The following is a 26,739-nucleotide window of genomic DNA, read 5'->3' as shown; positions in this document are numbered from 1 at the left end:
CTTTTTCTCTCTGCACCATCAGTGATTTCCACTTGAGTCTCTTCATTTAGTAAAAAATGAAACAAAAGGACCTGGTGTGATCAACATACAACTCCCACTCTGTACAGAGCAACTCACTTCGCCTTTTCTTCTTTTTCTCCACCCCCTTCCTAAATTCTGCTACTTTGCTGGTATCGGCGCTCCTCTCACACTCCAAGAAGTATCCAAACTTTCAAAAGACACAGGGCTATCAGAAGCCAAAAACTGGCACAGTCAGCTGTAGAACTGTGAACTACAACCAGTTCTTTTATAACAAATCAGAACATCCACCAAAAGGTTCTGATGAAGCCACTGCTTGAGCAGAAGGAAATAATGTCTCCATTTTTATGCATATGTACATATATACATACATATACAAATATAAAAGCAAGTAGTTCACAGCAAAAGCTTTTATTTGTCTGCTACCATAACACTAAAAGGTTTTTTTCCTCCCATACTTAGCTCCATCAGATTAAAGATGAACAAAACGGGAAAAAAAACCAAACCAATAAACTGCTGAACAGCTTCACTCCTGAGTAAATACAATTCACCAAATAACTGAGCTCTGGAGGTGACATGTTTAAGGAGATGACATTTAATGGAAAACATAATAAGGAGCAAAAATTCTTTATTTGCAAAAATAGAACTTTTCACTCAGAAAACTCAGAACTCTTTTAGCAAAAGATCCTAAAATTTAATTACAAGTGCTTTAAGACAGAAGCTCATCTGAGATCTTAAATGTAAAAGGGTTGGCATGCCTGGAAAGAAAAGATCACGTGCTGATGATTATCTCGGTCTCACTGCCTTCTTCACAATCATTAGAGCACATCATGCTGATTTACAGCTGGGATATTAACAGGAATCACTGACACAATACATTATGTCTGCTGTATCATTACTGTAGAACCATTAAAGTGTCATGGGTTTCATTTGCATTCCATCAAACACACGAACTATTTCACACTAAATGTCTGCAGCTGCTTATTTTAGCACAGAAGTTAAGTACTTCAAATACAAAATGACTTTTTGCACCATGCCTCAAAAACATGATTTGGCACCAAATAAACGTTTAACCTACTAGTTTTAATTGAGCTGTGGAGATAAGAAAAAGTTACCTGACTGGAGAGAACTGAATTACAGAGCCAGAGTGCTTACATACATGCACGTAACGCCGTGTGATAAAAGAGGCTCAAAATTCTTCCCATGAACACGCACAGCCTGCACCACTACTGCACACTGAGCTGCCCAACTGCTTGTTTTGAGGGGAGCAGTGGAAGATAATACTAATAGCCGTATTCAGCAGTGTCAGGAAAAGCTTATTTCTGAGTAAAACCTGAGAACCACTTCACTCTGGTTCTATAAGCACTGCTGAGGTAAGGTTGGTGAATAACTGCCACGCAGACAGATTACACATTCATATATTGCCATTATTTTTGTCACCTTCCGTGATGTCATGGTCACACTGAAGCCCCAAACAAATGAAAGTAATTCAAAAAATATTAGAATCACACCAACCAGCAGGCAAGCCAAACCTATCCATATAGCATACGTCACAGCTTCAAGTTTGTATTTCTGAATGAATTTCAGCATCACAACCAAAGCAGAAAGTCCAATCTTTATCTAAAAAAGCACAGTCATGGCTTAAAAAGTTGGTTACTTTTAAAAAGACAGTTGCTGTAAAGAAACATGCTTGACAGATCTAACCAGAGGCAGATGCTGACCCAACCCACACATAAGACTGATGGAACATGTTCACCCAAAATTCATTTGTAACAGCATGTACATTTTTGTTATGAGGGTTAAAAACACACACAACATTTGCTGCTCTCAAGATGCATGCTCCATTCACATTTTAATTAGTCTTCCAGTTAAGATGGTTATCTTAAGAAGGCAAAATAATTAGAATTGTCATATGAATTAACAACTGGAAGACTTACGAAGCCTTACCAACTTACCAGCCTTACGAAGAGAACAGATGAAAGATAAGGGCTGTGAAGACAGTTCAGAAGGTTCAGATTTTGTATGACAGAATTATCTTCAGAAGTAATTTCAAGTGAGTATCAAACTTGTGTGTACTCTTAAGAGGCAAATCACATTTCCTTCAGCTGCTTCTGGAGAACGATCCTGAAATTTCCTGCATCTCCAAATTAAGTGTGAAGAGATCACTCGGGTCTTGAGCTCCTCAGCCTACATAAAGGCAGTGAAACTAGAAGCAAAACCAACTTTCTGAAGCATAAGGAGATACTACTCTTATGAGCAGGTAAAACCCCTATGTTTTGCACACAAGCACCGTGTAGAAGAGATGTCCACATAAATGTTACTCCACAAGGCACCCACAAACTTACACTGAAACAAGGAATTTTAAGCAATGTACAGCATCTAAGAAGCAAGAAGCATATCAAAAAAATTGTACTAAATATTTGTTGCAGAGTGAGCAAAAGTGTCCAGCCATCTTTCCTGGTACAGTACAAACTCAACTAAATGCTATTTGGGAATCACACCCAGCCCAGATCACCTCTCAGTCAACCTACACTTCACAAATACACATACATGTATCAGAACAGAGCATAATCAAGAAATGTCCAAGTATTTTGGCCATGGAAAAGCACCTTTGACAACTATTAAAAGCCCAGCTTTGAATAAGAGTCCAAACTCAGATCTAAAAGCAGTGTTTGCAGAATTCTATCTCACAGATCACCATAGAGCAAGGCAAAGGACGAACAATGCTTGGTTTACAGATTAAAAAATCCAACAGAATTAGAATCAGACAGTCTAGAAGTAGACTCCCCTGATGACAAATCATCTTTCAAATCCATATCAAATTTTATGATTAAATTTCCAACTACAGACACACCAGCGCACTCTTCAGTATATTCCAGAAGAAAAAAAAAATTAGAAAATCAAGGTTTAATAAACTAAAAATCAAGAGGACTACTGTGTTTACCTTTTTTTCTTAGAGGACACCCCTCATTTCAGAAGAGCACGAAGCAGAGCTGCTTGTACTGAAGTGTAAAGACATGAAAAGATAAGCAAGACTAATCCCACATGTTTGGCAGTAAAGACCGGTTGTAGCAAAATAAGAAATATTGTGTGTGTGGATGATGTGCACTGCTAATCTAGAATGCAAACTCTGTGGACTTCTCAGGAACAGGAGCTTCTGCCAGTTAGGACTCCCATACAGAAGCAACTTTTTGTTCTAAGCTCATTATATTAGATTCAATCAGCTATAAATAATGGTTCTTTACTAGCTGGCAAAACTCCCAGTTATTCTAACGTTATCAGAATAACCCAAACTTCTGTTCCCAGAGAGTGATAGAGGATGCCATCACTGATCTAAAGCATCACTGCTCCACAAATCATATGCCAGATGAATATATGAAATGCCATTCCAAGCAAAAAGCTGAACCTGAGTCAGCAGTAAAACCCTCCAGCAGTAAAGTCTGACTGTAGACTGGGATCTGTTATCAGATCAAGAGAGAAATGATTAAAAGCTCTACTTAACTGTAAGACTACCTGTGTCTGGGGCCCCTGGAATAAAATAAAGATCAAAATCTGGAGGAATTCCATCAGATGATCCCTGTAACAGCTGGGTGCTGAAGCATATACAAGTGGAGATGCTGAGAGAGGTGGCTCTGTTAGGGCTGGATGATCACCCCAGAGATGCACACGGCCACTGAAGCAAGTTGCTGCAAGATAAATTCCAACTGGATAAAAGGAGAAGTTGGAGTGTCAGCAGCTCAATCACAGATCACAACATCTCGTAAAGGTTCTGGTATCTCTACACTTGGATATGCCCACAGCTGACCAGACAAGGCCCCGAGCAACGCGGGCTAGAGCTGAAGTCAGCCCTGCACTGAACTGGAGGTCACACCAGATGGCTCCAGAAGCCCCTTCTGATCTGATCCGCTCTGTGATTCCGTGTTCTCAAAACGCTACAGCTCAGGATGGGAAGCTCAAGCACTAAGTACACAGATGCAGTCTTACTCATGGTTGCTACCAAGTTCTTGCATTTGTTTTGTCCAGTGTCAGGGTAAGACATGAGTGACTCCTCATCAGCTGGGCCATTTTAAAATTATTTTTCTTAACAGTATGGCTTGAAAACTTATGAAGTAGTTACCTTAATGACTACAAAGCCATACTCACCATAGATACCTGCTTAAAACAACAATGTAGCTAATGCCTATACAACAGTATAGGAATAAGAACTCTTTTTTTTCTTTCTTTCTTTCTTTTTTTTTGTTTGCCATGCAGCAAATTCAACTTAAATTTACTTAACAGAACATACATTAACCAGAGCAAGACCTAAAAACACCCACCCCTGCCCCACCCCTGCTCCAGGAAGCCTGCAGTCTCTGCACACTAGTTCTACCATACACAGAATTCTGTTGAAAGACCATTTCTTCTTGAAGCCTTTTAGCATCTGCTTTTAAACATCTTATGTGGAATCCAATTTCCCACAGATTATATTGCACTGGTAATGGTAGCCAAAAATCAAGGAGAGAGAAGACAATAACTGTTTATTTTGAGGGAATTTCTTAAGGTCCAAGCAACCGCAGAAACCTGCTACGTTGTTTTTGTGGTTTGTTTGTTTTCATGATTTCTGAACTAAAGATAACTTTGAACAGTTTACATTACGGATAAGGAAGTGAGGAAACAGTCAGCTGAACATTCACTGTTCCATTGATTAGATAGTGTCACACAGCAACAACTGCACTGATGGTCTTCCTCCTTCCCAAAGCTCCTCAATGCCACCACTCACAGCTCCTTCTGGCACACAAAACATGAGAAAACTTCATGCAGATTAACCTAAGATACAAAGGCCATCTAACTCACCAACCTCTCGCAAAGACAATCAAAACGAAAGCAGAGTTCAGATTCACTCACCTGACATTTTTACATACAACTATCAAAATGTAAATAATTCTTTCTATTCAAAAGCAAACATACAGAATAGAACAAGGGCAAGCTTTCAGAAAGGCAGCCTCACATGGGGAAGAACAAGGAATGGATTAAAAACAAAACCATCGTAGCTGGATGTTACAAGCAACACATAGTGCTCCCCACACTAACAAAGCATGATCGTTAGTTAGGGTCAGACTTTGGTCACTCTTCCCATCAGCCACTAAAAAAATTACTTTATTGTAAATAGTAACTGGATCGCATTAAGTCCTTGCTTACTGCACCACAGCTGGGAAAACAGAAAACAATCACCACGGAGCTGCAGGACAGACTTTCACCTAACTTCCATAATGAAGTAGTTTCAACAAGCCTCTCCAGTTTTGCTGCTGAATAACTGAAAAGTTTTTCGCAAACAGGAATTTAAATAAAGAAGATTTTATCTCCAATAGCAACTTCCATTTATTCTGAAGAGCAGCACCTCGAATCAGGTTTAAAGCACAATTAAAGGAAGAAACAATACAGCAGAAATTCTAAAGTTACGTTATTGTACACAGAAGAGGGAAAAAAATGGATTAAAATTTACAAGGACAGTTTAAGTTCAACACCTAGTGGAGAACAGGCCACATGACAAAGTTCCTAGTTTCATACAGGGAAAAAGAGGACAGGAATTCGATGAGGGCATCGAGTGCACCCTCAGTAAATTCGCAGATGACACCAAATTGGCTGGAAGCGTGGATCTGCCTGGGGGTAGCGACGCCCTACAGAGGGATCTGGACAGGCTGGAGAGCTGGGCTGGAGCCAATGGGATGAGTTTCAACAAGGCCAAATGCCGGGTCCTGCACTTCGGCCACAACAACCCCAGGCGACGCTACAGGCTTGGGGCGGTGTGGCTGGAGGACTGCGTAGAGGAAATGGACCTGGGGGTATTGATTGATGCTCGGCTGAACATGAGCCGACAGTGTGCCCAGGTGGCCAAGAAGGCCAATGGCATCCTGGCTTGCATCAGAAACAGTGTTGCAAGCAGGAGCAGAGAGGTGATTGTTCCCCTATATTCAGCACTCGTCAGGCCGCACCTCGAGTACTGTGTCCAGTTTTGGGCCCCTCACTGCAAGAAAGATATTGAGGCCCTGGAGCGTGTTCAAAGAAGGGCAACGAAGCTGGTGAGGGGTCTGGAGCACAGGCCATATGAGGAGAGGCTGAAGGAGCTGGGAATGTTCAGCCTGGAGAAGAGGAGGCTCAGGGGAGACCTTATTGCTCTCTATAACTTCCTGAAGGGAGGTTGTAGTGAGCTGGGGGTCGGCCTCTTCTCTCGTGTCATTAGTGATAGGACCAGGGGGAATGGTTTCAAGCTACGCCAGGGGAAATTCAGGCTGGACATGAGGAAGTATTACTTTTCAGAAAGGGTGGTCAGGCACTGGAATGGACTGCCCAGGGAGGTGGTGGAATCACCGACCCTGGGGGTGTTCAAGGAAAGACTGGATGTTGCGTTGAGGGACATGGTTTAGTAGGAGCTATTGGGAATAGGTGAACGGTTGGACTGGGTGATCTTTTAGGTCTTTTCCAACCTTAGTGATTCTATGATTCTATGATTCTATGAATTCTGAAACCTGTATCACATCATTTTAAACTTTATCAAATGAAAAGGTTATTATCAACACAGAACTCCAACTCTGCATCCCTGAAAGATTTGCTTCTAAAAGAAGTGTTAATTTCAGGAAAAACCTCTTCTGTTCTCCAGAGAGATTACAGTAAATACAGATTAGGGGAGTTTCAAGCGAGATGGTTTTCAAGGAAGGGCCATCCAAAACCACACTGTGAACCCTGAGGCACCTGTTTGCCTTCTTCCTTCCCAAAAATCTCTTCCCTGCCCTTTCAGACAACAGTTAGTATGCCCCACCAAAGCTGTGGGGCAGGAATGAAGCTGCCACTGAATTCCCCTGCTCCCTCCAGCAGATGAGTGAGTCTCAGAAGATCTAGTCTACAGCCTGCCGTCTCTTTAATAGTCTTTTATTTAACACAGAACATGTTGAGGAGTTTCTGAAGTTTAAAATTTCAGATTATTCACTTATAATTATTTTCATACTTTCTCTTATCTTCTGTGGCCAGGGAATTCCCTTTTTGGAAAGATGAAAAGTGGTCAATCAATACTATAAAGATCCTTGTTATTTTACCTTCCCCATCTGGAGTACTGTGTCCAAGTCTAGAGCCCCTCGTACAAGAAAGACAGGGAGCTGTTGGAGAGGGTCCAGAGGAGAGCCACGAAGATGATCAGGGGACTGGAGCACCTCCCCTATGAAGACAGGCTGAGGGAGCTGGGCTTGTTCAGCATGGAGAAAAGAAGGCTGCGGGGTGACCTCACTGCAGCCTTTCAGTACCTAAAGGGAGCCTACAAAAAGGAGGGGAATTAACTCTTTGAAAGAGTAGGTAACAGCAGGACAAGGGGAAATGGTTTGAAGTTGAGGGAGGGGAGATTTAGATTGGATGTCAGGGGGAAATTCATTTCAGAGAGTGGTGAGGTGCTGGAACAGGCTGCCCAGAGAGGTTGTGGATGCCCCATCTCTGGAGGTGTTCAAGGCCAGTTGGATGGGGCTCTGCGCAGCCTGGTCTAGTACTGAATGGGGACGTTGGTGGTCCTGCCTGTGGCAGGGGGGTTGGAGCTTCATGATCCTTGAAGCCCCTTCCAACCTGGGCCATTCTGTGATTCTGTGATACCTTTCTTTTAACATCAAGTTATCTAAGTACAGAATGCTGTGCTCTCATTAAAAACAAGAAATGGCATTATGAAGAGATCACACTCAACAACACAGAGGACTTATCCATGGCATCACTGGACAAAGCTCCTTGGGTTCAGAAATCTCCCAATTACGCGACCAGTCACACACGTGTGTATGAGAGACATAAAAGTTACATGGTTTTAGGTTAATACTGAAACCACTAGTTATAGCTCTGAAATGTAAGCTTTTTTTCATCTTCTACTACAAATAAGGCCACAGGTTTGTTCTTCTATATATGGGGATGCGATGTCAATCCACCCCCAGATTTTCTCTCAGAAATAAAGGTTCTTTGGAAGCATTGAAACCTAATATTCCTCTTTAAGCCCTTACTGTTACGCATAGTCTCTGTTCTCTACAAAAGCTTCCTGAGATCTTGCTACTTAGAAAATTGGGATCAAAAACTTCTATGTACAGTCTGAAAAAAATAGGATCCAGATTCCAGGAACAAAAGAGAATATTCACGGTAATGGATTAAGTGAAGAGTGAGGATTCCTATATGCCCTTAAAAAGGATGGGAACCTCATGGCTTATTACTTAACTAAGCACAGTCCCAGCAAAACCTCTGCGTGTAACCATGAAGAGCCTCATCCTCACTCTCTGAAGTGAACAATAAAAAGCGTAACTGGAACAGTAAAATCACAATGGTTCTGAGCAAAGCCGGTTTAAAAATGAGCCTTTTAAAAGCCTGTTTCAGCAGTACAGTACAGAAGCAAAGTACAAAGGTGGAATTCATTAACCAACACTACAGCGGGTCAGCAGGGCAAAGGCACAGCCAAGGCACCGAAACTTCAGTCTCAGCCAATTATTTCTTAACTCTATTTCTCAAATCAAATACCTACATATATTCAAACTAAGGAAATGAATTCAAACTTAAGCTTTATGCAAAGAATCCCAGCCCTAGAGTTGATCCATCTACACATCCATAACATTCATAGCACAACTCCTGAAAACAACCTGATGCCAGGTTTCTTCTGCAGTAGTCAGCATTACAGCTGCTTTCTAAAGCAATAATCCCTTCTCATGCACTAACCTGGAGCCTAATGACAGCTACTGGCACACACAGCTAGTCCACGTGATGCCTTAAGCTCTTTCAAGAAGAAAGCTGCGTAGCAAAGCAGAAAGCCACCTCTTTTTCTCACTTTGGATCTTCCTGTCACACCCAAGGAGGCATGTAACAGGCTGAGGAAACCACTGGACTTTTCAAAACCTGTTACTGCAGAAGAGACAGTAACTGAGTCTCAGCAGAAGCCCAGGAGATTTCTTCACCCTCTGTGCTTACAACAGTAGAGCAGAAGCACTCCATTCCCAAGTGCCTTGAAGGTGCCAGGTCCAACAGGCAACCAGCCAGCCAGGTTCTCCTGTCTTCCATCTCTGCTATGATTTAACTTTGACAGCAGCCTGAAGCAATTCACAAGAGGATAAGTACTGCCACAACTAATAGGGAACACCACCCCCTATGCATTGCACGTGCATGCACATCATCTCATCACTGGGAAGAATAAGTCTTCAGAATGCTAAGAAATCAGTTTGCATTCCAAAAGAGCTGCTTCTCTAAGCATTTTCTTTATAGCAAATTTAATCTTCACTGATACCTAAGCTCTTTCAATGTATATGACCAAGCACCAGAGGCATCTAATGTCTACAGGCAGCAATAAATTTTAACTGACATACTCAGTACAAATTCAGTCTTAACAAGCTCAGAAACTAACACATTTTCAGATGACAAGGTCCAATACAAGTACTGCTGCTGCTTCAAGCAGTGAGATCCCTCCTTTTACCAAACGTCAAAAACTTGAGCAAAAGCTAAGCTTCATCACAGCTCACTACAGTTCAGACGTGCACCTCATCACCCAGAAGATCCTCACTGACCTAAACCAGCAGAGGAAGGCTGGAACTCCTCTTCCATCGTGCCTCACCATCTGGCTGCTGAAAGCAGAAGGGCCATACCCAAACCTCCTGTGCCAGCTCTTTCACATTACATGTATGTGTATGGTGACTAAACAGTCTGGTTTTCTCCTACCACCATTTTGAAAGGGAAGCTTTATATATTTGACCTGCATGAATCACAAGGGAAAATCCTTTCATCATAAAGTGCTAAAAACATTGGACTTTATACCTGTGGCTGCAGCATTTTTTTTTACCAAGTGCTCTCAGCAGCCCCTTTCTCAGCAAACTGCTCTCTAACGATATCACTCCAAACGCCTCCTCCTCTTTCAGCACTGCACAAAGCCTGGCATGCAGCTCAGGGTCAGCTGTGGGAGGCCTGCTGGTGGCCAGCTACTTTCAGACAAAACACTGTGGGGCTGAGCTCATTTACCAAAGTGTTTGTTCGGCCCAGGAATGTGAGGAGTATAATCAAGGCCACGGGAACTCCAGGGAAACAGCAACTGCATGGGATCATTAGAGGATGCAAGCACAACCACAGGGACAGCAGCACATACCAGCAATCTTCTAATCCTCAACAAGGTCAACAGTGTAAGTTGTGTAGTATCCTCTGTGGGACAGAAGGATGTTCAGAAGCTCCATGCTGGTTGGATACCAGTGAAACGCTGCCAGTCTGCGTGGCGTAAGAGAATGCATGCACAGAATACAGGTACATGGAGTGCAAGCACAGCCAGCCAGCAGCTCTTTTTGTTTTCAAAACAGAGCAGAATGCAGGTGTTAGGGGGAAGGGTATTAAAGGTCAGGTTACAAACAGCAGCTGGAACTTCACGGCTGCTAACCTAGTTCTAACTAGATCCTCATATTCTCCTGGTGACATCACCTGGTGGCCAAGCCGACCTGCTCCCCATTTGAAAGGCAATAAAGGCTGTCCCTTGCGCTCTGAAATTCGATGTACCTGAAAACATTCAGGTTAAAAGGCTCAGTCTAGCACCACCGCTTCAGTAACACAGGCAAAACCGTGAGAGACTACAACAGAACAGAATCGGACAGACGGTTTTCTTTTGTTAGATGGGAAAAGTTGAGAAGTGGTAAAACATCCTCCTCCTCCCAGCAGCGCCTAAATGGGGCCGTTCCCTGTGCTCCCTCCGGGCTCAGGCACACCATTCGTTTGAGCCAGCAGCTGTGCGACAGAAGAGTAACACAAGTTCAGGCTCTGAAGTGCTGAAGCCCTCTTGCTTCAGAACTGAGTCTGGCTCCATGGCAACAAATAGGGATCCACAAAAGCTTTAGCACCTCAAACAGAAGTGATGAGGAGAGTTCAACGCTTGGTACTCTACCGTCACTTTAACCTAAGAATAAAAACCCATGACAGCTTCAGCGAGTTGAGTGAATCTAAAGGAACTGCTTCTCTTGAGCTCTGCAATTAACACAGCCTTCTAAGGAACGACGTTTGCCAAGTCTTTAAGCGCTTTATTGCCTATTCATCTCTTGAAGAAAAAAGTTTATGTGAAGAAAACAATATAAACTGAAGTAACAGTTCTCAAAATAGGCTAGACTCATCAAACACTGCTTAAAGTCTGAAGCTTGCTTCTAGAACCATTCTTTCAAAATACAACACACCTCAGACATTATGTTCTAAAAATAAGAGGCATTAGCGAGGCCTTAAATGAAAAAAAAATTGAATAACCCTGTCCCTTATTCACCACTTTCATTTACCAAATGAAAATCTACATTTAGAACACTTTATCATTCGTTTGAAAGCCACGGTCAGAAGAGGTGTAGAAGATGTAAATGCACTGAGAGACAAATGATTTTATTTCAACAACTGAATGCCAAATTTCCACATCAGGGATTCCCATTCCACAGCAAACTGAAAGGAACAAAGCATTAACACAGTATCATTGAGGGAACATTATCACTGGGAAACATCACCACAGTCATGCTAGTGTTTGTTTAAACCCCATATGCTCATAGCCATCAATAAAAACGCTCCATGACTACTTGACCACCCAGCTGCCAAAACCCTTCCATATAGGTACACATCCCACCAATACACATCTGTTATGAGCCACGAGATTACGGATCTTGGCCAAAATACAAGAAGTACCACTGGAGAAGCCTAGAAGCAAAGCTGTGCTCATAGGAAGGAAACCTTAGCTCAGAACTCCTTTTTCTGTAATGCAGAAGGAACCTTTTAGAGAAACGTAAGACGCTTTCATACATCCTAAAGATAATAAAGGACTCAAAGCCTTAGCAAGCAATATTGGCTTACTTATTCACACGAGACCAATTATGTTCACAACACAAACTTAAAACAGCAAGCTATTATCACTTTTGAAGTAAAATCCTAAGCAGTGTACCAGAAAGCTCTCCTATGGTCTCATTTACTCTCACTGTTAAAAATTTATGTAACACGAATGTTACCTGGCAAGGAAGTTGGTAAAAGGTCCCAATATTTTTCGTTTACTGTCCACGTCAGCCTCTTGACAACAGTCCTGCTGACTTTGATCACCGCTCTCCTTAGTAGAACTCAGGGTGACATCTGAGAAGTGTGCTTCATCAGTCTCCAGAGTCACAATTGCACTTGAACTGCTTGTGACCACAAAGTCCAAAATGTCCTCGTTGCTGACTGATAAAGTTGTTGACAGTTCTGTGCTGAGACTAGAAACACTACAGACAGAGATATCATCACTTCGATTCAGAGTTTTTGAAGTCGGACTGTAAAGCTTGACAGTGTCATACCCAGTTCTTGGAAAAGTAGAGGATTTTCGCACTGCGTGGTCGTGCTCAGAAGCCAGAGGGCGTGCAGGCACGCAGGACGGCAGTGTGCACGCGCTCTGGAAAGTTCTGTCAGGCACAATTTCAGGTTCTGACTGCTTCCTCTTCGCAGTTAGCACATTGCAGTGAACGGGCTCTGGATTTCCTACTTCTAGGATTGGGATGCCAGAATCCACTGATTTAAGGCTATGACAATCTTCTATAGCACCTGAGTGCTGACCCGGCCCATACTCAGGCAATGAGAGAGATCTCGGGGACTTCAAATTCAAGTTCTGAAGACCCTGGATGCTGCCGCCGGCTCTTGTGTTCAGAACACCCATCAAGCTCAAACCATTCAAGGAGTTGGATACGTTTCCATCAGGTGTATTGGGCCACGTGGTAACTGCTTAAAAAGAAATAAAAGATTATGAGTTTGCAGGGAGGAATATATATATATTTATTTTAATTACACTCTGTACTGTCATCAATTAAGCTCCGTAATTAAGAAGTGATTTGTCTTCCCTCACAGATTACTAATGCCCCTTCCCCTCTGCTTGAACGAGCAGGACAAAGGCAATGTGATTCAGGCTTCCAGAAATGTCTAGCATGAGAAGCTTTTCCTAAGCAGTGTACCAGTGGTTGCCTCATGCCCACCTCCTGAGAGTTACGTGCTACAAAAACTGCAGCAGTGTAATATTCCACATCAATAGTAATGCAAAGATTTGAGATTGAGATTTCTATATAGTCATATATGCATATTTACTGATGTAAAGGAGCTATAAAGATTGTTTCCACATACTTTACAACTCACATCAAAATTACAGTGTCAGTTTAAATAGAATTTCTTGGCTTTCTTCTGGCAACCACAGAACTTACAATAAATTTGTCACTCAAATGCAATCCATAATATATGAGCACTGCATTAAGCAAGAGATGCAGAACCTGAATAGCTAAGAAGATATTCCTATCACCAACATTTTGATGATACACCTCATCTGTGCACGTACAGCAAGACCAACACTCATGCAACATATTTACTGTGCACAGGGACCACCAGCCCTCCTGTTTGCAATACACATCACCCGGGGGCTGCCAGCAGGGCAGCAAACCAGCCAGTGCTTCATTTGCAATGTAATTACAGCAGCTGGCAGAAGAAATATGCACATATTGCTTCAGTTTCTTCACTCTATAACGCTTTCCGTGCTAAGTGTGAAGCAGCGAAGAATTCTCCTCCCAGGGTGCAAATGGTTCTTTCTAAATAGATTTCTCTCCAGCTCCTAAAGCCAGGTCTCCTGCTCTCTCTGCAGCACAGCACTTAAGGAAAGGTGCCAGTTGTCTACCAGGAGGCTCTCTCCCATTCAACAATCAACTCTTTAGCAGTGGTTCCTCCAAGCAGTTCCAAACCCGTGGCTGGGGGCACTCCTGCCCAACACCAGGGTTTGATGTGTGGCTGTTGTTAGACCTGAGCCCATCCACTTCCTTTGGAACTGAGATACAGGCGGGCAGTAAGCGATAGAAAACATTTCAAACATATTCAGTTTCCCCAAACTGTAAAGATTTTTTTTTCCATCTTTTAGACATGTGAACAGCTCCTGAATCGAAATATAATTCATAGGTTACACCAACTCCTTAATTCAACTACAAAAATGCTATTTGCTGTTTGATCCATCATTCCAATCCAATTCCACACGTAAGAAAAAGTCAAGTATAAGTATGTAGAACTTCTCCAGTTATCCCACCCCTTAGATATTTCCAGAGCTTTCTTTTGTATTACCCCTTCAAAGCAATCAATGCATCAATTACTGAATCCTTTGGAGAGGTGAAATTTCAAATTTACTGTTGGGATTAAAAAGCTTGTGAAGATGTGCACTTTTCTTATGGAGTTGCTATAGCAACATTTTTTTCTCCTCATTACCATGGTTTGAAAAGTTTACATCCTCTCCAGTTTTAAGAAGCCATGCCCTCAGATAGCTAGCATATAAATTGCATAATTATGAACATCTCTGTTCAGAGAATTAAAACTGCAAAGGGCAACAAACAAAAATAAAAACACTAAATAACATTTCCTGAATACAGACAAACTATTCTACCTCTTGAAGTCAACTGTGATAGTCAAAGTGCACAAATACAACAGTTGAGGTATTAGGTATAATTATAATTGCATACATCTGAATCTCCTGCTTAGATCTTTTTGCTTGGCTTCACTTATTTTTCTAAATTAAGTTTGTTTTCTTTTCCCCATTCTCACCCACCCCTTCATACACATTATGCTGCTTTTGATATCAAGAGCTTATCCAGTCCCAACATTTCTCAAAGTTGTGTACACAAGCTATGGAATACAGTCTCAGATTCCATACACAGATTTGTCCGAGTTAGAAGGGACTCTTAAAGGCAATCTAGTTCAGCTCCTTTCCTCCCTTTCCAGCCTGACCTTGACTGACTCCAAGGATGGGGCATCCACCACTTCTCTCAGAAGGATGTGCCAGTGCCCTGATGCTGACTGCAAAGAACATCTTCATTATATCTAATCTAAATCTCCCCTCTTTTAGTCTGAAACCCTTTCCTCTTGTTCTGTCACCACAGACTCTGCTAAAGAGTCTGCTAAAGAGTCTGTCCCCTTCTCTTTTATACCCCTCCACCCCTCCCCCCTTCAGATACTGAAAGGCTGCTATCAGGTCTCCCCAGAGCCATCCCTTCTCAAGGATGAGCAATCCAAGCTCTCAGACTGTCCTTATAGGGGAGGTGTTCCATCCCTTGGATCATTAAAAGCAAAGGTGCAGGTATTTGCTTTATTGCAATTATTAATTGGTCCAGAAAATAAGGTTCAGAAATACAGTCAGCCATGGTGTTTCCATAATCAATTCCCCCACTGCCTTCACTTCTGCTCAGTGACTGCTAAGTGCAGATAGCTCCTGCCTTATCTGCATAGCTCTTCTCAACTGAGCTCACAAACAGCAAGCATTCCAGCAGCCTTGGGAAGAGCCCAAGAGGCAGAACAATTCTGTAAAAGAGAGTTCAGAGTGAAGGGAAAATGAATTTCCATGCAGGGTAGCGAAGCTATATTGATTTGAGTAGATAAGATTTTAAGGAGGAAATTTTACAGGAAGAGACCCTTTAAAGGGACAAATAGCAAACGCAGAAGTATGTAACAGCCACAGCTCGCTGGAGCAAATTGTGCAATAACAAACTACAAAGGTTTCACACAGTTCAGCAAAACTGTGGGGAGCTTTGAAGTACACCATCAAGGGCTCTGAGTGAGAGCTTGAGATATGATCTCAAATCAAATGATTGTCAAATACATACATGAGGACTCCTCAATTCCCTCTGCACCAGGCTGAGGGAGGATTCCCATTAAGGTTATACAGATATTTATATTCTTTATTTCAGCTGCTTTGCAGCTAAGTGCAAAAACTGACAACTGATGTCAAACATCCACTGCGTCATTTCTGCAACACAAACTTCTTTCCATAAATTACTTATGAATGTAATATTATCACCATAATAAACATGGGAATAAAGTCTTATTAGCTTAATAAACTACTGAAGAAGAAAAAGCACTTTTGTCTGCACAACATCCATAAGCCCCATGATTTGGTAATACATTTACGTAAAACTGACATTTGTGAAGTCTTTAAAATCTCACGCCTTACAGGAATGGTGATCTCATCAACATTAATATCCCAGAAGAGAGATAACCAGAGAAAGAGAGATAGAAGACAACAACAGAGGTCACACGGAGCAAGCAGGAGGAAGGCAGGGATCACTTACTCATTAACTTAGCCAACAAAAGAGCAATGGGGCACCAAATAAAGACAGAGTTGTAGCCAGGCTCAAAAGCAGCATAAGGACACAACTATTCATGCAGTGGATACTGCAGAACTCCTCACACAGCAACTGATGGGCACTAGAGGTTTACATGCAAGTTCAAGGAAGACAAAAAAAAAATCATTTAAGATCGACAAAGGAACTCGGGAAACTACAAGTACCACAACTTCAGGGAAATACCAACAACCATCAGCCCTGCCTACAGGCTTCCCCCAAGTAAATTCTTCTGTCTGATGGGTGGGGTTTGGGACTGGCCCAGCACGGCTGTCCATAGGGTCATGTATTCTGAAGTTCTGGTTACAGCAAGTCAGAAGGCGTGTTCTGACAGTACCTGAGCTTTAAAGTACATTCTGACTTAGTACATCATCGAACTGTGCTGAGGGAAGAAGTCAAACCTGATGTAATTTCCAAAAAATGCAGAATAAAATGCCTTTTTTAGCCACTTTATTGGGAATTTAAAGGAAAAAAAAAGTTAAAAATCAAAGTCTTAGAACAAAACAAAGATCAGAAAGAAGTCAAGTCATGTTCTTCTAAATTTGCACTGCCTTGCAAAGCAACACCGGCAAGGAACTTGTTTAGAAGGCACAACAGCAGCCTAACAGCAGGCTGTGCATTATCTCTGACATAGGACTTGGATTTCAGGGGCCAGTGGTTGGATCCCCGCGGGTCCTTCCAACTCGGGACGTGCCGTGATTCTGTGTCTATTGCTCACTTATCGCTGGGATAACATCGACATTTTAATGTCCTTGTTTCTTCAAGGCTCACGATTATTTTTGGAGTTAAGATCCCCCCCCAATAACAGAAATTTGCAAATGCTTTTTTCTCCTTAAAGAAAAACTTTAAAAAAAAAAAAAGTGATTAGTGTGAACTCTTCAGGCAACATCGCTACCGAACGGACCACGAAACACGCTGTGCGCTACCGCCACCAAGCACGGGCGTCCTCAGGAGCACGAAAACCATTTCATTTACCACAGCACGCCTCGGATCAGACGCTCACAAGCCGACACGCACCGCGCTGCCAACAGCGGAGCGCCCCCGAGGCCGCACAGCTTTCAGCAAAGCCGCGATGCGCAGCGCTTGCCGCACACGCAGCCGCGCCGAGCCCGGCTCCCGCCCGCCCCTCCGCCCACGGGCAGCGCCGCGAGCCCGGCTCTCCGCGCAGCGCCGGCGGGGCGATCGCAGGCGAAGCGCTGACGGCTCTGCAGCTTTCCGGCCACATCGGGGGGCAGCGTCAACGAGCCGCAGCGCTCCACTAAAGCTTCTGTTCCAGAGGCAGTTTACGGAGTTGGTTTTGTTTTATAAACCCTCCCCAACGTCGCTTAAAAAGGTTGAGCCCATCGCTACGCCGGCAGCAGCACCGTAACAACTTCAGCTGGCGTTCTGAGCGGCTTTATTCAGCCCGCAGCGCCTCCAAGACTTCGCTTACAGAGCCCATGAGAACTGAAAGTTGCTTCCTCCCCACAGCCGAACGCCTGACTCGGCACCGCCAAGGCTTGCGAGCCGCCGGCCCCGATCGAAGAGCAAAAGCAGAGCCACCATCCCGCCTTCCCCTACGGGGACAGCGCTCCCTCCGCGCCCTTTAACCCCGGAGGCTCCCCGCCGCTTCTCCGGTTGCCCCCCGGCAGCCGCTCCCCGCCTCGCCCCGCCGGCTCCGGCCCCGCCGCCCAGGGACGAGGAAGAGCCGCGCACAAACTTTGACGCCTCACCGGGGCAGCGCCGCGCTCCGTCGCTCCGCTCACGCCGGGCCATGCCCAGCCCTCCCCGCCGCCGGGACTAGGAGGCTGCAGACGGCTGCGGCGGGGGGTCCATGTCGCTCTCCGGTCCCCGAGGAGGCGCGGAGGGTTCAGCGGAGGTGCGGCGGCGCGGCCCCCGCCCGCCGGGCTCCCTCCCAGCGTGGCGCAGGGCCTCCCATGGCGCCCGCCCCCGCGGCGAGCACGGCGCGGCTCTGCCCGTCGCGCACCTGGCGGTGGGACAGGTGCCGCGCTCCTCCCGCGACCCGCCGCGGCCGGCCCCTCCCGCCGCTCCCGCCCCGCAGCCGCACCCCCTGCCGGCCCGCGGGGCCGAGCGCCGCCCGCCGGGGAGGGAACGCCTGCGCGCTGGGGGGAGGGGTGGCTCGCGGGAGAGGCGGCCGTTGGGCCACAGGGCCGCGCGCCGGCCGCCATTTTGAATCGCCTCAGCGCGCCCGCGGGGCTGCCCGCTCAGCGCCGAGCGGAGCCGGGCCGGGCTGAGTTGAGAAAGAAGATGTGATGTTTTACGGAAGTTTGTCGGCCAGGGGCATCAAATGAGGCTGTACTTGAGCTGTACCTGCTTGTGTTCTCTGTGCTGAGTGCGCCATCGGCACACCTTGCCTTACTCTTCTGCTCCCACACAGTCTGAAGCCACAGGCCATGGGAACATGCAGTACGGTTCAGGACCAGCGATCTCGTTTCCTTTCTTTATGGTCCTTGGAACTCACGCTTGCTTTTTTTTCTTCTTTTTTTTCCCTGCAAAAAAGTTCTGGGCAGCACCAAACACCCAAACTGATGTTTATGCAACATGTTACAGTAGCAAAATACAGTTGTCAGTTGCTTCAGGGCATCTAAACACCAACCTCTCAGGCTCCCAGCGATGCCTCTAGGTCTGCCCGAAGCTGGAAGCTTGAGTGCAGCAAATGAGGCACATCAGAACCTGCGCTGATGCCAGGAGTTTGATGTCGAGAAGAGCAAAACCCTGATTATTCCAGCCTTGATGTGCGCAAGTCTGGGTAAATTGTCAGTCTGAGGCAAAAACGTACTGAAGTATTTGCCACCATAGCCCCACTAACAGCAGTTCCATGCTATTGAGATGAGAATTAGCTCATTATCAAGATGAGAAGTACTTATCATCATCAACCAAAAATTATACCTCTGCAGATATGTCTGAGTCAGAGAGAGAGAAAATTAAACATTTGTTCTGCTGGATTTTGTGAGGTTTCAAAAAGAATGCAAAACAGTTAAAATGTCACTTATTTCTCCATGTCTTCGCAAATCACTTCTGTAAGACACCTTCCATATTACTGCTAACGTGGCAAATTAAAAAACAAAACAACAGTTTTGAAACACTTGTTTATATGCAAAAGAGAGTATTTTGAAACATGCTGCCACTAATTCCTTTTTCAATATTAACACTTCTGTTTTTGAGAATCCCCTGTTGGAGCAACTGAAAGGCTGTACTGTCACCATGGTGTCATTTATCTTAGGCCAAAGTTGTTAGGTTCCCAGGGTAAATAAGCGAATGGAAATACACAGTCATGGATTCTGTGTCTGCAGAGTTATCTCCAAAGGAACTAATTACACTTCTTTGTAATTTTATTTTGAATGAAGAAACAATTAGAAAAATCTGCCACAGATCTCTTTCAGCAATAGCTGAGCTTAGATTACAGCTAAAAGTTTCAAATCAACCAAGGCAGTCAGGCACTTAAAGGCTTTCTTAGTAAACTTAGTACTTAAGAACAGCGTTATGCCTAACTACCATAATGCCTTTAAGGTCCCATTCTAAGGTGATGTAATGGATGTTTCTATTTCCAACTCACAGATGACCCTTCCTCTTCAATTGATGTGCTTTTTGATACTACTCGCAACAAAATTTGTATTGCTCATGGTACTGAAAAAATACATAAGAACAACCAGGATCTGCAGTGCTAGGCAGCATAAAAATACCAAGGTCAGCCTTAAAATGTTTACAGAACGTCACATCATAGTATAAAACATACGTACTCTTTTCTACATCTGAATCACCATATAATTTGTTGTAATGAGTGGTTGTTCGTTTTCAGTCGCTGACTTTTCCAGCAACATTTAACAGAACTAATGCTAAAGCTGCCTCTGTCAGTTAGCACAATTTCTGACTACAAGTGTTGTGCATTATTATTCCTCTATTGGTGAAGGGCCAAAATTTTGCAGCTAAATACAGCTTCACGTCATTAGTCCTGGGGAAGTGTGGAATGCCCTAATTACTAAGAGGAAAATGAGCAGGTACTGCAGGTTCAGGAAGAATGACTGTAACTAAGTGCAAAAGGGTCCCTTACATTCTTTGTTTTTCAGGTGTGCCACATCTAAATGACTTCATCCAGAAGGGCACGCTGAGAAATGTTCCTGTTTGAATAGCTGGGCCATAAGTAAATCCTCAGAAGCATAATAAAAAGCCAAATTCAGGGCTATAGTTTTCGCTAACATGTGACAAACTTGTTTGTGGTTTTGATGTTTAAACCTGCTTGACTGTTTAACTGGTTTGAGGAAGAAAACTTAGCATGTAGCATAATGCCCTCAGGGTATTTACAGGAAATAAAAAAAACTTGCTTTTTTTTTTTTAAATGAGGCAGTATGTATATCCTTCTGACTTATTTGGAACCTGCTGAATGCCCCTTGACACAGTGAAACATTAAATGAAAAGTAAACCCTAATAAACACATTCAGCCTTCGCCATAATCGGGCAGCTTAGCAAAACGCAATGGACAAAAAAAACCCATTCTCCAAAATTTACACTAGCTACCTAAGGTGGTTAGCATTAGTGTTCTCCTACTGATTTAGAATCAAGTAAACTTGTATAATAAATACTTACGTTTGTAAAAACCCTGACAAAATCCTGATGTTTTGCATGGACGTCTTGCCAGCATCTGCTGAGTAAAATGAAGCGCTGCACGGAGCAGCCTGGAATTGGCAACTGTGTTCACCTTAGAGGCCAAAAACAAGTAAGCAGTCTAACAATAGATCAGGGCTAGAGAATTTAATTTCTAGAAAACATTTGTGTCAAAAGTCGTGTCATGCAAACTCATATTCAAACTCATATTCATGCCCCCAAAATTAGATAAACCAGTTTCATGACTATTCTTCAGGAAAACACAAAGGGATTTGCGTGCAGTGTTCAGTCTCACTGATTTTTCCCAAGTATACATGCCTACTAAAGAAGTATGCAAAGCAATAGTTCTTTCAAACAAGGCAGAATTCCACAGTACAAAAACAGAAACACAAACTCCTCTCACGTTTCTTATGCCTACAGATATGGGAAAAGCGTTCCCTGTTTTGAAGCTTCAACTATTTTGCAACAGAGACATTTGTTTCAATAACTAAATGGAAATATCTAGATTGAATTTTCATTTATCAGTTGCCAGGTAACTTGCTGAGTATGATGCAAGCTGGCTCCAGACAGCTAAACTGAGCCTCGCTTCAATCCGCACAGTTCCCTATTGATCTGGACTTTAGTGGTTCTGCCAGAAACCACTAGAAATCTCAAAGTAGTTTTTTTTTTCTCCAGTGAACAAATGGTTTGCGTGCTGTGAGTGTCTCACAGTCAGACATCACTGTATGTTAGCTGATCAGCTCCTGCCTGGATTTCCCTTCACTGCCATTTAAGGTTGTGTTAGCCCACGTAAGCAAGAGCACATGTATGCTGAATATAAGCAAATGACAGATAATCTGTTAGAATCCAGGGTGCTGAGGGACAGAGTTCAGTCTTGAAATGTCAGAACAGAGATCAGACACTGATCTTTTCCTCCTTGCTTCACAGAATCACTTGTATGTATGGATAATGCCTGCTTTGTGGAAAATGGAAACAGTGGTTAAATTCAGCTTTTTACTACTAACTTCTAATATTATAATATTACATATCATATTATTATATGATAATACTTCTGATATTTTTTTATTATCTTGTCACAATATTATCCAACAAAGTGATGGCTTTGACAAAGTAAGAGAATAATTATCCCTTCTACTTCAAAGTAATTGTAAATTAATTTTGTTCTTGCAAAACTATATATTTGTCTGTCTTGTACCAATCTGTGATGGACAGCAGTCCATTTCTAGCCCAGCCACCATCTATACTGCCTTTCCTACTGCATCTACTAAACAGTTTCAGTAGGTTTGAGGTGAATCAGGAACAGCTAGAGAAATTGCCATTTCACTGGCCCCCAAAATGCTTCCTTCTTAATCTAATGCTAGCAAATGTAAAAAAAGATGAGGGAAGTGAAACCAGGTCTCTAACTACTGTTAACCACTAGGTAAAAATAGACTTCTATGGTTGAAAGCTTTGCTGCAAGGAGGGAAAGGTAGGAGAAGATCCTATGACACTTTCCAGCACATCTGAATTGGTACTACTGTAACTAAATGCATGCAACTGGGCTATTTTTTATCACTGTCTACAAGCTGTTTATGAAATAAAAAGGTGTGGAGGAGTAAGACTACACATAAAAATACTGCTTCTCGTATTGGTATCTCAGCACAATATAAACTGTGTTTCTAAAGCAAACAGATTAGTTCTGCAGTACAAAAGGGAATGAACCCAGCATGCAGTAACTTTCTATTGGACGCAGCTAGGAAAAAAAGCAAGGGAGTACTGAGTTAAAAAGTAGTTGCCCAGAAATAGTAATGATGAATGAAAACAGGTAATATTCAATTTGGGCAGACCAAAAATCAAATTAGTATCTCCCTATTGATCTGTAATGCTTCAAAGGACTTAATATTTGTTTCAAGTATCATAGGAAAAAATTGAGGAAAGTATTAAAAAAGCATGAAGGAGACCTGTGTCTTCTTGAAGAGCACTGCTGTCAAACAAACAAAGGTTCCAGAATCAACAGAACATGGATTCAAGTCCACCTCCAAGTGAATGGAATTAAAAGCCAAAAGTCAGCACAGAAATGAGAAGTTACGAAATGAAAAAATATCCAAGAGAAAAAGAATACAATCCTCCTGATTAACAGTAGGAGAAAAAAGAAACATGCAATACCAATAAAGGAAACATTCAGTAACATTTTCTGTCCTGTACTTGGAAGGGATGAGGGTAACCCACTGTAACACAACTGAATTACACAGCAAATTACACCTTGAAGACAGGCTTCAACCACTCCAGGCTGTACTCCTCTTAAGCATAAGCTATTGACATGAAATGAAAGGAAAAACCAACAAGATTTTGTGTTCTGTAGGCAATCTAGTTATTCTTTTTTTCCCCTCTCTTTAAACTATAAATAAATCTAAAAGTCCTTCTGCACATAAGCTGTTGCTGTAGGGAAAGAGGATTCACAGACCTATAGAGTTCCCTTTGTTCTTCATATTTCCCAGCAAGGCAAGATGTACGTATAGATGATACCTGTGTGCATTTTATTGTCACAAACAGTTTTTCTAAAAGCAGAAGTCAGGTACAGACCACCTGATCTCTGGGCACAAGTTAAAAACATTTCACACCATATAAAAATAGAGGTCCTGTGTTCTCTAAACATGAAGATGTCATTGCACATTGAATGTTTTCACTGACACCACGATATTTTGCACATAAGTAACTGAAGTGAGGACTAAACATGCTGCCTTGTTTTCTTCTGTTTTTTAAGAACACAAGCAATAGCTTGTTAATGTTTGGGTTTTTTTCAGTACAAAACACAAGGAAATACAGCAATGAGGACTCCCAAATTAGAAACATCATTACTAACTCCTCTTAGGATGTTTAATTCCTAACTGCTGTGTGTTATGTAAGTCACATACTATTAGCAGAAGAAAATGAGCACACACACACGCCATCCAATTGTCCTTTTATATTTTTATTTGGTGTTAAGTAACTCCACAAGAAAACAAAATCAGTTACTCTGGTGTACGTGAAATCAGAACAATACAACCACTTGAAGCAAAAAGTAGAAACAAATTTCAGCCCAGGAATGGAAAACTGATACTTCAGTGCTATGGATATGCAATGCGCTTCATACCACAGTGCGGTTCAGCGTATGCCAACCTTTAATGCTTTTTGTTGTTGTTTTGTTTGTGTTTCTATCCATACAGAAAAACTAAAAACCACACTTCACTTCTCACTGAAAGCTTTAGAGCTTTAGCCAGTAAACTATGAAAACAGGTAAAGACAATTTGTTATTGCCCAAGCTCAAAATACGGTTTTATTTTCCCCAAAGGTGCTGGAATTATTACATACCACAACGTAACTATAAGCAACACCTTTGTGATTTTTGAGCCCTTTCTAACCAAAGAAGCAGCTCTAGCCAAAATTAACTGAGCTGAAGTTTGTGTTTGAAATATGTCCATTTGGTCATTTCTTGTTCTTGAATGAAGTTCTATTCCATTCTTCACTGCAGTGATTTGAAGAATTTACATGTAAAGTTCTTGTTTACTTTCATGTTACAGTTAACTAGTTCTCAGTGCAGGTGCTAAACAAGCTCTCAAGGAAGCTCCAGAAGAAAGTAAAATATATAAAAATCTCTCCAAAGTCTGCAAATAAATTAAGAAAAGAAACTGTAAAGTGTCAAAAGATTTGTTGTATAAATACAAACCCTAAAACATAGCTCAATAGGAGGACCAAAACAAAAGTCCCAGGGTAAGGACAAACCGAGCCAATTTTAGGTAAGGAACTCAACTAAAATGTTGCACAAAGTATGGCATGGTTTTTTAACCACGCGTTTAATTCATATGCTATCAATTTAATAAAGGCAACAAAACCCAGTTATTCAGAAAACCTTCCTAGCACAGAACATATTTCAAAGCCAGTTCAGCTCACGTTTCAAACAGCTGTAGTTCTCGTGAGGTTTATTGCCTGTCAAAATTAATGGTTAAGCTTTTCAAGTCAATATTGGACTTTCTGCACTTTCTGATGTTATAGACATGCTGCTACTGTATAATTAGTTCTTCGTTGTTGGTTTTTAACTACGAGTTGGTGAAAACTAAGAATGTTTAATTTTGCAAATATTGCTCCTCCTGGCTTATACATTTTGCATAATGTGTTACAAGCACAAGGAGTTGATAGTTTTGTACAGATGCAACTTGACAATGTATTGACTTTCTAAGTTAACAAAATAAAATTGAAAAGCAAGTCACATAAAGCAACAGTCACTACTGCAATCACACATGTATGTTGTAAATCATCACTTTCCCTACCCCCACCCACCACACACGTAACTTGCCCCACACATTCTCTCAGAAACACAAAATGAACTACGAGATTTACTAAATTACAGCCACAACAGCAGCTAACTGCAGCAGCCACAGGATTTCTCTCAAGTGAAGCACTGACCCTTTGCATTTAAAACACTGAACACACTGAGCATTTTTGAGAGTTTCAATCATTCAGGCTCAAATTCAGTCTCGAATGCTTTTGCAGGTTACAAGAATGCCATCATTTGCAACAAGACAAAATCCTCATTACTTGTTACAAAATTCAAAACAATCCACACATCACCCCAGTGGTTTATTATTTTTGGTGTTTCTTCTTTTCATACTGCCCTATGTTGGCAAGTTGCTAAAAAGGACAAAAAAAAAAAAAAAAGAAAAAAAAAAAAAGAAAAACCACATTGCCTCCATACCTACAAAAAATCCTTGGCTACTCCAGTTAGCAAAAATACAAACCATGGTAACCTCAGTGTTGGTTTGCGGGGGGGGAGGGGGGAGAAAGGGAATCATAGGATAGAAAACACAGTTTCTGTAAGTCTCTAAAGCACAACCCTGTTGTTCCTACTTCAAAGTTATGAGATTTACTGAATGAAGACTGGACAAGTCATTCATGCTTTTCTCCTGCATTCAGAAAGGCACTGATAGATTACAGTGTTAAGTATTTATCTCCCGGTTCTTAAAGAACAAAGCCTAATGTGCCAAAAGCTAAAGTCTCTGAATAGCAGAAGTACTTGTAGACACTGCGATGCTAAGAAGATAGCAGTAGTGGTAGGGCTACAGTTACGAATGAAAATAACTGCAATTAAGATGCAAAAAAGCAGTGGTACTACTAAGACAAGCACATGCACATCCATTCTTGATTTAACAACACAATCTAGTCTAGTTCAAATAGCCAAGAATTTAACAGTTTGGGGGTGAAAAAAATCTTCAACAGGACGGCTGTGTCCTCATCTATAAAATAAGCAAGAAGAGAAAGATAAATACACATCTGAATCCATTAACTGAAGAGGAAACTCAAGTTGTTGTTTTAGAGCTACAGACCCTCAAGAAGGATAGTTTTCCACCTCACGTTACTTTTAAATCATCCGTCCTACTCTGCAGTTTTTATAGTTGAGTTCGAGAAAAAAGCTCCTCCTCACACGGATCTGCCCATTCACTGCCACCTTCTGAAGCTGTGTCTTCAGAGCTGGAGCTATCGCTGGAGTAGATCTTCTTCCTGAAGCCATTTGGTTTTGCCTCAGCATTTATATCATCTGCACATCTTGCTTCATAAACAGAAGAAACCTACGGATTTAAACTGACAGTGTTGATGGGGAACAATAAAAACCTTTGCTTTTTTTCTGGGCTGGTAAATAGTGGTAAATAGTAAATTGTACATGTTCAAGTGAAGTGTCACAATTCAGGGTAAATTCTTCTCTTTCCTGTCTTAGTCCACGATATATTGACAACTACAGAACAGCAGGAAAAAACGTGGTAAGATAAAAATTATCTTAGGAATTTTAGGGCCCTTCAGGATTTGCATAAAACAGCAAGAGAATCAAAAGTAAACTTACAATGTGTCATTATTGCACTGTTTGTTGTTTAAGAGAATATTGCTGTAAAAGCTGTGTCCAAATGCTGATAGTAAATGTTAAATATAATGAAAACAGCACAAATCTGATGAATTTTGAATAAAGTCCATACATTTT

General features: G+C 42.3%; 2 protein-coding genes across 2 annotated transcripts in view; both read right to left on the bottom strand.

Moving 5' to 3' along the window:
- The window catches only part of TBC1D14 (TBC1 domain family member 14), a gene marked incomplete at both ends in the record, with an annotated part of 64,647 nt that extends 46,741 nt beyond the window's left edge, over positions 1 to 17,906 (bottom strand). The window contains 2 exons of the mRNA XM_079535132.1: positions 12,000 to 12,738; positions 17,864 to 17,906. Coding sequence (XP_079391258.1) covers positions 12,000 to 12,738; positions 17,864 to 17,906 — 782 coding nt within the window. The remainder of the gene's footprint in view (positions 1 to 11,999; positions 12,739 to 17,863) is intronic.
- An 8,249-nt stretch (positions 17,907 to 26,155) lies between these two features.
- Positions 26,156 to 26,739, bottom strand: part of KIAA0232 — a gene marked incomplete at both ends in the record, with an annotated part of 44,016 nt that continues 43,432 nt past the window's right edge. The window contains one exon of the mRNA XM_079534214.1: positions 26,156 to 26,335. Within this exon, the coding sequence (XP_079390340.1) occupies positions 26,156 to 26,335 (180 nt within the window). The remainder of the gene's footprint in view (positions 26,336 to 26,739) is intronic.

The sequence above is a fragment of the Tetrao urogallus genome, assembly GCF_951394365.1.
Source record: "Tetrao urogallus genome assembly, chromosome: 4".
Taxonomy (NCBI): Eukaryota; Metazoa; Chordata; class Aves; order Galliformes; family Phasianidae; genus Tetrao; species Tetrao urogallus.
Note: the sequence above shows the minus strand (reverse complement) of the source record. Positions and strands in the feature narration are given on the sequence as shown.